The sequence below is a fragment of the Panicum virgatum genome, chromosome 1K, assembly GCF_016808335.1.
Source record: "Panicum virgatum strain AP13 chromosome 1K, P.virgatum_v5, whole genome shotgun sequence".
Classification (NCBI taxonomy): Eukaryota; Viridiplantae; Streptophyta; class Magnoliopsida; order Poales; family Poaceae; genus Panicum; species Panicum virgatum.
In genome coordinates this window covers 15,282,589-15,296,630 of record NC_053136.1, presented here as the reverse complement: position 1 = coordinate 15,296,630, position 14,042 = coordinate 15,282,589, and the positions used below count along the sequence as shown (strand labels likewise).

General features: G+C 50.8%; 1 protein-coding gene across 2 annotated transcripts; it reads left to right on the top strand.

Annotated features, from left to right (window-relative positions):
- Positions 1-345: 345 nt before the first annotated feature.
- LOC120696896 (transcription factor SPEECHLESS-like) lies at positions 346-4,576 on the top strand. 2 transcript variants are annotated; one of them, XM_039979926.1, is made up of 3 exons: positions 346-1,037; positions 2,218-2,961; positions 4,149-4,576. In XM_039979926.1, the coding sequence occupies exons 1-3, from the start codon at positions 591-593 to the stop codon at positions 4,209-4,211; spliced, it is 1,254 nt and encodes a 417-aa protein (XP_039835860.1). In that variant the 5' UTR covers positions 346-590; the 3' UTR covers positions 4,212-4,576. The 2 variants fall into 2 exon arrangements, with proteins under 2 accessions (XP_039835860.1, XP_039835868.1); XM_039979934.1 differs by having other exon boundaries at positions 352-1,037; positions 2,299-2,961.
- Positions 4,577-14,042: the final 9,466 nt, after the last annotated feature.

Here is a 14,042-nt window from a genome sequence, read left to right as displayed (position 1 = left end):
GTATAAGCTAACATAGGCACATAGCCGCTGTTGTTAGTTGTGGTGTGTTCAGATTTTTTTTCTTGTCGTCAAGTTAGTTACAAGCTACTTTACTAAACATGGGAAGATCGACTTTAGCAGTACGTCTAGCTTGAGAAAGGATGTTTTCAATCAACTGCAACGCATTGTAAGTTAAATTTTCACACACTGATCACACATGCCTCCATGCATGTCGACCACCACATTAAACCCTTGAGACATCTCTAGGCCCCCCAAGAGATCGATACACGAAGGCCCCAGCTAGGGCTGTGCCCTCCATATCTCTGAAACAGCCTCCCCATCTAGAGGCGTCGTCTCTCCCCCTACATTTATAGCTCTACGTCCCCTCACATGACTACACAAACATCACCAACAACGGTCTACTCTTGTCTCTCTCTCCTCTCACCTTTCCGAGAGCCTCTCTTGCTAGCTTAAAAGGAGCAAAAGATTCCCCCTCACTTTCGGCGCACATTCTCTCCCGTCCTGCGGCGCCGCTTCCTCTACCATCGGATTCAGAGGCCAAAAATAGGATCGCGATCAAGACAAGCTAGTGCGTGCTGCCGAGGCCATCAATGGGGGACGGCGCCATGTGCGAGCTCTTGGTCGACGACCACAGCGAGCTCCGGCACCTGTCGGGCGCCGAGGACCTGTTCAGCATCCTCGAGACGTGGGAGGAGTGCGTGAACGGCGCCGGCGGCGGCGGCGGTTCTTCTGCGGCGGCCATGCCAGCGTATAGCCAGAGCTCGACCGGTGGTTCTGAGTCTGCTGGCGCCGTGGAGGGGGCTAGGCCGACGGCGAACAGCCGACGGCGCGCGGGCGATGAGGAGAATGGCGTCGGCCGTGGCGCTCCGATGCGGAAGAAGCAGAAGGGTTCGTCAACGGCGGCGGCACAGGATGCGGCGGCCGATGAGGGGGCCGCGAAGATGTCGCACATCGCGGTGGAGCGCAACCGGAGGAAGCAGATGAACGAGCACCTCGCCGTGCTGCGCTCGCTCATGCCATGCTTCTACATCAAGAGGGTACGATTTTTAGCTTGTTATCTACTCGATCGGTCTACTACATGCGCTTTTGGTCTAAGCATGCACTTGCTACACTATTATTTCCTATTCATGTTTTCCGAACTTGATATATGTGCTAATTAAAGTAATTCAGCAAAAACCTCTACACAATCATGATCGTGCTTATTTATCATAGGTTTCACGCTTCCAAACAATAAAATGAACAATAGTCCAAGTGAAAAATACCGGTAAATAATCATCTTGATCGTTATTAGTGAGAAGTTAGCTAGTGCTTTGGGTATTAGCTTACCCTTCCGTTCATTGGGCCTCTATCGTTCTGGTCCAGAGCTTTGCTTTACAAGCCTGTACCCTAGCTACCTAGAAAAAACTTTCAGTGCTCCGATTTGGTTATTTGTGGGGATAGCCAACAATATAATTTAAGTACTGCACCTGTACGTGCACCACCGTTACTGCATGGATAGAATCTGCTGCCTACAAACACACACTGAAGTAAGTGGCCAAACATCGAGTGTGTAAGGCTACAGTGATTAGTGTTCATCGACACTGAAGTAAGCGTCAATGCAAGGACGACGACGGTCGGTCGATGGCTGCTCTAGACACGCCTCTGTATAGGGGTGTGTTTAGATCCACGGAAAGGTGGATGAAAAAGTCACAACAGACACTGTAACACACTGTAGCATTTTTCGTTTGTTTGTGGTAAATATTGTCCTACCATCTCAAAAGATTCATCTCGCAACGTACATCAAAACTATGCAATTAGTTTTTTTATTTACCTACATTTAATACTCCATGCATGGGTCATTTGCTATATTTAATATTTCGATGTGATTTTGATGTGATGGAAAATTTGGAAAGTTGGGAGGAGTTTGGGGTATCTAAACACACCCATAGTAGCATCTCTCGATCTCCTTTTTTGTTGTCATGTTTTGTGATGCGATGAAACAGTTCCATGATTGTTGGCGCATCGTCCTTTTGTACATGCATGCATGTTTGGTTTGCTGTGTGTCTATACTCTACTAGGGCATAGGACTAGCAACATTGATTGCAACACACTGTGATTTCTGAAACAAAGGTGTTGATGATAAACAAGATGCATGCTAATTGTTTATTGTTGCTAATAAAACTGGCCAACTTACTTGCACAGGTTATTACTTGCTTATTGATGATGAACTGCGTGCAGGGAGACCAAGCGTCCATCATAGGACTGGCCAACTTACTTGCACAGGTTATTACTTGCTTATTGATGATGAACTGCGTGCAGGGAGACCAAGCGTCCATCATAGGAGGGGTGGTGGACTACATCAAGGAGCTGCAGCAGGTGCTGCGCTCGCTGGAGGCCAAGAAGCACCGCAAGGCGTACGCGGAGCAGGTGCTCAGCCCGCGGCCCGCCGTGCCGGCGGCAAGCCCGCGGCCGCTCCTCAAGTCCACGCCACCGCTCAGCCCGCGCGTGGCGGTGCCGATAAGCCCCCGGACGCCGACGCCCGGCAGCCCCTACAAGCCGTCGGGCGGCGGCGGCGGCGGGGCTGCAAGCAGCAGGCCCCCGCACCCGGCCACGGCGGCCTGCTACATGATGCCCTCGCCGGCCATGACGCCGACGACGTCGTCCTCGTCGTCGTCCTACGCGCACGATCAGCAGCAGCAGCTCTACCCGACGACGGCGCAGCCGTACCTGCCGACCCTGGACAGCCTCGTGACCGAGCTCGCCGCGCGGGCCGCCGGCGGCAGGCCCGCGGCGGCCGGGCTCACGCTCCCCGACGTGAAGGTGGAGTTCGCCGGGCCCAACCTGGTGCTGAAGACGGTGTCGCGCCGCGCGCCGGGGCAGGCGCTCAAGATCATCGCCGCGCTCGAGAGCCTCTCGCTCGAGATCCTCCACGTCAGCGTCAGCACCCTCGACGACACCATGGTGCACTCATTCACCATCAAGGTATACATAGATAGTTTATTTATTACTTGGTGTTTAATTGTCCACAATAATTTTCTTATTATACATGTTGTCTACTAATCCGATCTAGCTCTAACAACACATCACTTTTAAATTCAAAATTTACAATAACCACTTGGACACATAGATGGTAATTAACAATGTAACATTGTAGCAAAAAAAGATCGATGGACGAAATGATGAGATAAATAGACGTTATGAATCTGAATACATTCTCAATGGCAAGAGGGCACACTGAACTGAGGATGGACCAGGCATTCAATAGGATGTGCTCATTTCATGTGAGATCTATATATGTAGCGTACTGTTCGAACTCCCGTGGAAACAATCATGCAAAAGCATCTCATCATATCGTTGCAGCGCAGTCATTGTTGAAGCCCTGGATGACATGCTAGCTGCCATCTTTGGCTCAAAACTCTTCCCAACTAATTTGAAAAATCCGGGCCCAATCTATCGGTTTCATAAATGCCCTAGTGTATAGGCTAGGTTCTACCTGGACACATCTACTGTAGAGCTCGAATACACAAAGCACCGAGTGGTGTACAGTGCTATGCTAACAGTACGTTCGTGTAAACTGAATTGCGTGGTATTGATGATTAGGTTCAGGAAATGTGCTGCGTCCCTGATCGAGGAGTGTGCGCTAGATAAACTAACAGCAGGGCATGCATGACTTTTATCCTGAAACAGTACTGAACACACAGCAGCAAACTAGCAATGTAGGTCAGCTCCCCCTGGTGCTCATACTATGCATATATGGCAGTTTGCAGCAAAGCAGAAATGGTGCAGTTACCACCTGTCCATGTACTCAGTCTTGTACTGTTGTATACAAGAAACTACTCAGTCTTGTTCTTTGCCAACTTTCAAAGAATACATGTACTTTTTTCAAGAATAGAGATGACAGAGATTTTGCTGCAACCAGCCAACAGTATTTTTCTCTCACACCAAACCAGCACCAGCCACGCACCAGCACCAGTTAGCCAACAATACTTTTCTCTCACAAAAAAATCAGCACCAACCACCAGCCACAACCAGCCGAACAGAGTGATAATTTCTTGTAGCTACTATATCGATGTGGTCCATCCATGGATTTTTTTTAATATAAAATTAAGCATCTGATCTGATGACCTTTGCATGCATGAATATAATGGCTTTTGTTTTTCTGTGCACAGATTGGGATCGAGTGCGAGCTTAGCGCGGAGGAGCTTGTGCACGAAATTCAGCAAACGTTCTAGTGACGTGCGACAGGCTAGCTGCACAGAGAGAGATCGACGATGGAGCAACTTGGATGCTTGGCTGTCCATACACAGGCGGCTCAACAGTTGACAGGGGCAGCTATGTATCTCCCTGCAACTGTGGTGGCACATCAGCAAGGTGTAGGCTCTAGTACGTCAATAGTTATAGGGATCAGGGGGCTTGTTTCGATCTCTATAGCTGTGTGTACTAGCTACGTGCCTAGCTTAGAGATGGTTATTGTCTTGATTTCTACAGCTGAATAATCGATCCCGGCCTTTTTATATCTTGATCGACCTGTGACTATATGTACGTACGTGTACATACGTACGTATGTATACTTCTCTCTCCTAGCTAATTTTGCTCACATGTTTTTTGCATTTTGCGTGATGTGTATTTAATTGGTTCATGCGTGCACAGCACGAGCTTAAAATGCTACGTGGTGTGACTTGACGATTTGCCCTGTTTGTAGATCCAAATAACTGAATAAGTGGTAGTTACTATATCTTGTCACAGAAGCTGTAGGGTTTTTTACCCGAAAGAAATCCTATAGGGTTTTTGAGAGTTATTTAGGCCTGCTCTTCTTCTTCCTCCCCCCTTTCTCTTCATTCTTTCATCCCAAAAATGGAAGGGGTCTTAAGTGGGTATCCATTGATATTAGGGAGGTGGGCCCCCCATTGATATTAGGGAGGTGCCCCCCCCCCCCCCCCCCCTCCAAGCACTCTATATAGCTCTTCACTGGTATTGTTCAATGACTAAAAAAATCTATGAGCTAGCTAAGGCCCAACCTTTGGAGGAGGCCTTAGGATGCGTTGGTATTGCCACTAGCAGACAGAGGAACCTCCTCTCAGGCAATTCCTTTTTAGGTGGAATACCTTTATTTGTCACGCTTCAGTGTGAAGGATTGCCACCAGTGGATGAAAGCCTGCGTTGCACAACAGCTAGTGGTCTGGTGAGTTTTAGAAGGATCAAGCACCTGAGTTGTAACCTGATGAGAAGCAGGAACTAATTTCTTCAGTAGTTGCGACGCGTGAAATACTGGATGAATGGTTGATGAAGGAGATAACTGCAAGTTATAGACAATGGCTCCAATCTTGTCAATAATGGTGAACGGAGTAGAGAATTTGAAAGGAGTTTTTGGTTTGCTCAAGGTGCAAGGGAGGACTGTACATACGATTGTAGCTTCAGGAACACCTGATCACCAACATTGAAAACCCGCTAGCTCAGACATGTGTATATCTGCTTGACGCTTCGTACTATATCCGGAGCACGATGCAAGTGTTGTTTAATGATAGCCTGCATAAGCTCTCTTTCATGTAACCATGACCGAAGATCAGGCAAACGAGCAGCATTAGCAGGTAATGCCAAAAGTACTAGGAGCATGACCATACAATACTTCAAATGGAGATCAGTGTCGTGCTAACCTTGTGTTGTACCGAAATTCAGCTAGATGCAGCCACTTGAACCACTATTTTGGGCAGGCCTGAAAGTGGCGCACATCCAAGGACCTTGAATGATAAATTTTCAATTCTTTTCACCAGTAGAAGCAGCATATCAATTTGATCAACATCCCCAAACCCCCATAATTGTGTTGGATACTGTAAGTAGCCTTGGGCAAAAATAACCGAGAACCGAGGATTGAACCGAGAAAACCGAGAACCGGAGCCGAACCGAACCGAACCGAAACCGAGAATTTCGGTTCCTCTTCAGTTCTTGGATGTCAGGAACCGAAATATTCGGTTCAGTTTCGGTTCCTAAGTCAGTTAACCGAAGAACCGGCCTCGTTCTACATTTCAGCCCATGAATCAATTAGGTGGCCCAAGGCCCAAACAAAACCCTAGCTCTGTTACACTACTCCCACCCAAAGTCCAGGCCCATCACCGCACCTCGCCCCCCAACCCCAGTCCCCACCCCCACCCCCACCCCCACCCCCACCCCCACGGCCGTCGCCGGCCCCTCCCCGCCATCCCCGGCCGCCACCGAGGTCCCTTCTCGGCCACCGTCGTAGCCCCTCCCGTCCCGGGCCTCCGCTACGCCTTCCCCGTCCCCGGCCTGCGGCCTCCGGCTCGCCCTCCGTCTCGCCCTCCCCGGCTGCCACCGCGCCCGCTCCCCGGCCACCGCCTCCGCCTCGCCCTCCCCGGCCGCTCCCCGACCACCGCCGCGGTTCCTCCCCAGCCGTGGGCCTATGGCTCACCCTCCCCGGCGGCCCCCGGCAGAGCACGTGGGCGGCCGACGCGCCGGCTGCGAGGGCGTTGCGCCTCCCCGGCAGGCCAGGCGCACTGCAGCCGCGGTCCTCAGCGCCTCGCCCTCCCCGGCCGCCGCCGCGGCTCACCCTCCCCGTCGGCCTCCGGAGGAGAACGCGGGTGGCCAGCGCACGGGCCGCGAGGGCGTTACGCCTCCCCGGCAGGTCAGGCGCACGGCGGCTGTGTTCCTCGGCAGTCCAGGCGGCGGAGGCGGCGGCGCGGCCGTCCTCTGCAGCACCAAGAGTTTTTTTTTTGTTTCCTCGTGAAGAAAGTTTGGTTCCATCAGTTTTAACCGAAACCGAACCGAAAGAACCGAACCCAAAATTTCTCGGTTCTTAGTTCTGAAAAGAACCGAACGGTTCCTATTTTTCAAGAACCGAACTTCTTCAAGGACCGAAGAACCAAACCGATCGGTTCGGTTAGAACCGAACGCCCAGGCCGAACTGTAAGGAACATGGCCCCATTAAGCCATAGTTCGCGATTTTGGTGATCGTGTGACAATATGATCATAGCACTAACGAGTGCATCAAGTGAATGATATTGGTCCCAAGGATGAAGTACAAAGCTCTAGCAAAACAAGAAATGAAGAAAGAACTCAAAGAAATGTCGAATTGGATGAGTTCTACAGATAGTAGAGCATTGGTTAAACTGGCGGCATAAAAATTGAGAGCATCGGTGCATTGTGTACAGTGTGGCATCGGTTAAACTGGCAGCATAAAAATTGAGAGCGTCGGTGCATTGTGTACAATGCATTTGGAGAGCAAGTGGAGAAAGTTCTTAGTACTGGTTGAACCAACATGAAAGAAGAAGGCCTCGGTGCATTGGTCTTACCATTGTATAGAGAGCATGTCATGCAGCGAGGGACAAAAGTCTTTAGCACCGGTTGAAATAGCGGTGCATCGGTGTATGCTTCGGTGCAATGACGTAAGCAGAAGCTGGCGTGTCAGAAGGAGTCCAACTAACGGCTATCTGGGGCATGTGCAGGGTGACCGATTGAACTGACACCCTCCAGGAAGATCGTCGGTTCAACCGACACCTCTGTGTTTTATGCTAGCCATTGGAGTAACGACTATATGGAGTTGTTGTTGCCTTGTTGGGCTATATAGATACTTCAACTCGAGTCATTTGAAGTTGTTGGAGTTCATAGAAGCTATACACACACTAGAGAAGACCTCCATGCCATAAAAGAGAAAATTCATCACATCCTTAGTCCTTAGTCATCACCATGACATGAAGCCTCTAGCGGCGGCAAGAAGGAGAGGAGGAATGACGAGGTGGCGGCTCGACGGCAGCGGCACTCTAGGCGGTCAGCATGACGGCGAGAGTGGAGGTGGGGCGCGAGGGGCGAGGAGGTGCTGGAAGAGGAGGGCACAGGGCTCGGACGCACCTTTTATAGGGGAGAAAATTCCCCATGTAGCATCAAAAAAACTTGCTCTTCCCTGTATAGCACTCAAACTTCAAAACTTCCCTATCTGTGCACCACGAAAAATGTTATTCCTATTGGCGCCGATTCATGGCCAACACATGAACGTGCACGATCGCGCGATGACCAGCGGCGCACCTTGCAGCGCTGCGGCACCAACCGGTCAGACCGGTATGGTGGACCGGTCAGACCGGTCACATCGGGGCAGCCCGACGAGGATCCAACGCCCGCCCGACCGCTCGGGAGGGACCCCATCGGGGCAGGCACACCTTGGGTTGCCCTAGGCTCCGCAGGCCAGCTAGGGCGTCTTCAAACGATATGGAGAAGAAGGAAGAATAGTAGGTCGATGTTGGAAAAGCTAGTGTTTGGATAAAAGTTAAAGACGATAAAAAGGTAATTAAATTGGTTTTGTGTTTGATCGATTGAATACCCTCAATCTGTTGTAGCCTTTTATATTTATAGGGTAGGATGGACTTATCCCGCAAGAGATACTTTTACAGATCTAAATCTACTATGAAAAATACTAGTTGTACTCGGACTCTACTTGGATCGGTCAGATCCACTGGTCAGACTGGTCGGTCGAGCCAGACCGGCTACAAATGCTTCGACCGGTCAGACCGCTTGAGGACACCAGTCAGACCAGTCTCGCCCGATTATTGCCAATTTTGGTCATCAATAGTTCCCTATATAGCACTCCATCGGTTCCGTCACCCTCTACATGTTTTTTTAATTTGATGCGGATCCAACGTGAAAAGACCGAAATACCTTGTATCTATCCCCACTCACTCAATATACCAGTTATCCCATGCGCCTCTTCCCTTCTTCACTCCTCTACGCCCGAGCTGCTTCGCCGCCTGCCATTACCGGTGCATGACCCCCCTACACCGCGCGCCTACTCCCACTCCCACGCCACCGCAGCACTGGCCGAACTCCCAGCCACCACCACACCGACCCCTTGAAGCTTCCTAGACGGGCCACCGCCGCTCTACCTCACCAAAGCTCGCCGGAGCAAAGCTCCCCACAGTTGCGGCCACTCGGCTCCTTCGACAGCCCCCTATGGCCCGCCTCCAACCTCGCTTGCACCACCAAACCTGCCCGTCGTGAGTCCTTGAACCTGCTCGGAAAATCTTGTCACCGGCGAGGGGCCCCACCGGTGTAACACCCAAAATTCAAATTTGTTTTGAATTCAAAAAGAATTTATTTCAAATGGTGTTTGTGTTAAATAAAAAAATAAAAGCTTCTTTTTCACTCTTCCCAGCCTAGCCCACATCTCTCCCTCCCCTCTCTTCTTTCTTCTCTGCCCAGGAAGCCCATCCCGCCGGACCACCTTCCCCCTCCTCTCCCTCTCTCTCTCACCGCCGGTGGGGCCCGCCTGTCAGCACCACCTCCTTCCTCCAGCCCCCTCTCCCCTTCCGTGTGGAGCGCCGCCAGCCGGCCGCTCCTCTCCTTGCGCCGGCTCGCCTCCTCTCCCTCCTTCACTCTGTGCCATCAAGGCTCAGTGGAGCCGTTCCTCGCCCGCTCGTTTCCCTATCCGTTTCTCCTCTCCTTTACTGCTAACGGACGCTGCCACCATGGCCCCGATGGCCGGCCACCGAGCTCCGCCTCTTCCCCTGCCGACGGCCCTCCTCTTCCTCCCCTCGGCCTATAAAGGCCGCACTCGAGCCCGCCGCACCTCCTTTCCTCGCCCACGCTCGTGCCCTGCTCCGCCCCACCTCACCGCAGCGCCACCGCCGCCTAGCTCGGCCGCCGCCGTCGATCTCCCTCCGTGCCGCCTCCCGGATGACTCCGAGCGCTGACGAAGCTCCGCGTGGTGGTGGGCACCGCTGCCGACTCCTTTTCCCTCCCTCTCCCACACCGGCGCCGCGGCAATTGCTTGCCGGAGCAAGAGCCGCCGTGCCATGCCGCATGCCGCAGCGGCTTTTCCCTCCCTCTCCCGCACCGGCGCCGCGGCAATTGCTCGCCGGAGCAAGAGCCGCCGTGCCATGCCGCACGCCGCAGCGGCGTAAACCACCCCAACCTCCGCCGAGCCCCGTCGACCCCTTCTTCGCGCACGTCGTCGCCCCCTCGTCTTCCTCGGCCTCTCTGCACGCGAAGCCGAGCACCGGGACGCCGGTTTCGGCCACCCCGACGAGCTTCGCCGTCCGCCGCCGCCATGCGCTGTGGCGCACCTCACTCCCGGCCCCGCACGACCTCACCGTGGACTCCATCGGCTTCCCCGTCACACGCGCTAGCTCCTCCGCCTTTCCCCGTCGTGAATCGGGCACCGGAGTGCCGCTTTCGGCTTGCTCTCGCGAGGCCGCCGCCGTGCGCCGCCGCATGCCGCTGACGGCTCCGCCGAGCCGCCCGCCGAGCCGCCAGTAGCCGAGCCGCTGCCCCCCAGAGCCGAGCCGTCGCCCGCGCGAGTCGAGCCGAGCCGCCCTCCCCGCCTCTCCGCCGTCGGATGGCGATCCAACGGATCGGATCCGCCCAGGCCGAAGTCAAAACCGGTCAACCTTGGCCATTTTGCAAAAGAGACCCTGACGTTTCTGCAAATCAACCCTCAGTCCTGAGTAGTTCAAAAGTAATTAGATTTAGGTCCTGTTTCTTCCGTTTAGACCCCTGATCTCTCTGGTTTTTGAACCCGCAGTCCAGGACCCCTCTTTTTGCATGCTAACCCCTCTTTACATGTTTATTTATGTTTTAGCCCCTGATTTCTTCAGATCTAGCCCCTGGAAGTTTAAATCACTCGCAAACAAGTCCCTGGAACCTTCTTCTAGCCATATCTTTCACGTTCTAACTCAGTTTTCAGTGATTCTTACGCTCATGTGATCCTTGCATCATGATCTACATCTTTTTCAGCTTATTCAGTTCTGTTTTTACTATTTTTATACTGTTTCTTATTTTGTCTTGTATGCTTTGCTTGTGTGACCGTGTAGACGACGTGCTGTTCGAGAGAGAGCAAGAACAAGTATACGAGGAAGAGAACCAGCAATTGAACGAGGAAGGCAAGTGGATTTTCCCCTCTACATGTTCCATTTTGATCCCAGTAATAGCATGATGAAATACCTTACTTTATTGTTTTATGCATGAAATTGATGGGAATCCTATTAAGGACTTTACCTAGTCTTTTTAACTAAGCCTTGGAACACTGGGTTTTATATCTTGTTGGGTAGAAACGCTTAGTTGCTTTACCATGGGTTGGTATGTTGCAATCTTTGGAAAATGTTAAACATGGCTTTATTTACTGTTATATCATGGTTTTTGGACAAGATCACTTTGTTTAAATGGAACATGGAGAACCACCCAAGAAAACCGTACAACCAAAATGTCATATGGCTCTGACCTTAGCCGATTAATTAGACGTGTAGTTAACTGGTAGCCTTATTGGAAGGACAAGGAGGGGGTCGGTGATGGGGTATAGCCCAGTCCTCTTGGGGTAGTAGCCTTTGCTAAGGTACTGACCATTAGGGAGGGTTATGGTCCACACCGCTACTGAAACTCTAGCGGGCTATCTAGTTTTCTGCATGCCTTTGTAAAGGCTTCATAGTGGACCCCTCGCCACTCACCAAAGGAAGTGTTCAAGGGCCTTGCAAACCCGGGCGACTCAGGGGGACACGAATTGTGGGAAAAGTGTACAACCTCTGCAGAGTGTAAAACTGATATATCAGTCGTGCTCACGGTCATGAGCGGCTTGGACCCTCACATGATAATTGAACTTGAAGAATAATTAACTTGTGGTTTTTGGATTTGAAAAGTGGATCCTTTTTGCTTATGCTTAAGTGGGTTGGTATATACTTATACCTAGATAATAGGCGCTTGCTAATAAAATTGGACGAACTAAAATGCTAACTGCAATAAACCTTAGCCTTTCCTTGATGGCCTTGCATTTTCTCCCACTTGCTGAGTACCAACCATAAGAGTACTCACCCTTGCCTAATTGCTGTTCAGAAGAGAACAATGAGGTGGAATTCTACAGCGACTTTGAGGAGTTCTAGGAGTGTTCACCAGTCGAGTTCCTGTGGGAAGCTTTGTTGAAGATATCGTATATGTTGTCGGTGAAACATTAAGACCTTCGTGTCTATTATCGGAGTGTGTAATAAAGTACTTATTCCTCTTTTGTTTACGATGTGAACATTGTCTTTGATATATTCACTTACGACGTCTTCCATATGTGTGAAACATGATTCTGGCACACATATGAGGTACATCTGGTCTTCTTTCGAAACCGGGTGTGACAACCGGCCGGAACCGAGCCGTTGTGCTTGCAGCACCAGCCAAGGGCTCCATTGCGAGCCCCCAAATCTTTCCAGGGTCCCTAGTGCAAGAAACCAGGGATCTATCTGCAAGTCCTTATTTTCTTTTTTATAAAAGATGCAAACTTCTAAAATGCATAATAAAATAGTAGAAAATTCCTAAAAATGCAAACTCAAATGTTTTGAGTTCCTTGCAACTAGATCTACAACTTTGCTCATATGACCATGCTCAGTTTCTGAATATTTTTGGAGCCTATGTAGTCTATGAAAAAATAATATAGTGCAAAAAATGAGAGAGAACTAAAGGAAAAAATGCAGGCAAAGACAAAAAAAATTTGGCGCCAAAGCAAGGATTAAACAAAACAAAACTTGAAAAACGGTGCCTAACATAGTAGCGTGATGTACCAGAAAGGATGGAAACCAAAGAGGGGCAAAACAATCCTTTTCCCTTGCACTTAACACAGTTTAGTATCCATACTAACGGAAGTGCTAGATAGGGAATAAAATTTTCGGTATTGCACAGATAGGGAAGTTTAGAAGTTTGGGAGTTATACTGGGAAGAGCAAATTTTTTTCTGCTACATAGAGAATTTTCTCTTTATAGGCCGAGGGATGGAAAGGGAAGGTCAGGAGGGGGCGGAGCTCGGCGGCCGGTCATTATTGGTCGTGATGGTGGTGGGCGGCCGTTAGCGGCTGAGGATAGAGGGAAGGTGAGGGCTAGGAGTGGTGGCGGCCAATCGAGGCATTGAAGGCGGCGGGTGCAGCGGGAAGGGGGGCAAGCAGGCGCGGGGACTCGGGCGGCCGGCAGCGCGCACGACATGGGAGAGGAGGTGGCAGCCAGAGGAGGAAGGAAAAGCTGATGGGGCGGGGCCTGTGTGTGAGAGAGAGAGAGAGAGGTGAGGGAGGTCAGCTGAGGTGAGCGGGCCATGTGGCAGAGAGAGAGAGAGGGGCGCGGGCCGGACCAATCGGGAGAAAAATAAAAGGATTGGGGAGGAAGGGAGCTGACCCAACTTTGGAGATAGAGAGAGAAAGAAAACTAGGCTAGGCCAAAGGAAAGAGATAAAGAGGGAAAAGAAAAATAAAACTTTTTTTTACCAAAGCAAAAAGATCTATGGGCCCACAACCAAGGCAAACCAACATGTTTTCAGCCCAAGCATCAAGAATCGACTTAAGGACCAACATGTTAGCCTCCTGGACGAAGTTGGTGGCCAAAGGCGGTGGCTAGAGCTCGACTGAGCCCCCAGGTCGGCTAACCTAGCACTACTAGGCCCGTTCATCTCCAGCTTCCGTGTGGCGCTTCCCCATTGGCTCTAGAAGGTGTTTTCGGACGCGCTAAGTTTCCTGCCAGCCGAGACACCCTTGGTTCCCTCCTATAATTATGAGGGGGAGGGGGGGGTATGAAATGAGACACAACTTACATCAATCCTCCTCTCACTTTTGAGGGTAGGATCTCACCTTAGAGGTGTAGTGCTGCCTATATAGTGCTAAAGAAGTAGGGAGAGAGTGAGGGAAAGTCAGGGAGGCACCGGGTTTTCCGCTGCTCAACTCTCTCTGCCTGTTTATACCTCGACGGGTGCTTATCAATCATAGTAAGTGCTCGTGATCTTCTTTGTGCTTTAGTTTCTTAATTAAGTAGTGCTAGTTCCCTAGCCTAGTTGTTTATGGGACCATCGTTCACTAGTTTAGTGGATGCATTTAGAGTAAGACTCTTGGTAGAGACGTATGCTCTTAATCACCTCTAGAGTTAGTAGAAGATGGTGTAGACGTAGTGTCTAGACTAGACTCTACCTTTGATTATTGTATACCCCACAGTTCGCAGAGGTAGGTGACAGGTGGTGACGGCCTTATTTACTCAGCGTATCCTCCACGTTCGGGTATATAGCAGTAGTCGTATTACTAGAACTACTAGAACATATTTGATTTATCCAGGACGAAG

Excerpts from the sequence above, each read along its gene's own strand:
- LOC120696896 (XM_039979926.1), top strand. The coding sequence starts at position 591 with ATGGGGGACGGCGCCATGTGCGAGCTCTTGGTCGACGACCACAGCGAG. Across the intron at positions 1,038-2,217 it reads CATGCTTCTACATCAAGAGG|GGAGACCAAGCGTCCATCAT; the intron begins GTACGATTTTTA and ends AACTGCGTGCAG. Across the intron at positions 2,962-4,148 it reads TGCACTCATTCACCATCAAG|ATTGGGATCGAGTGCGAGCT; the intron begins GTATACATAGAT and ends TTCTGTGCACAG.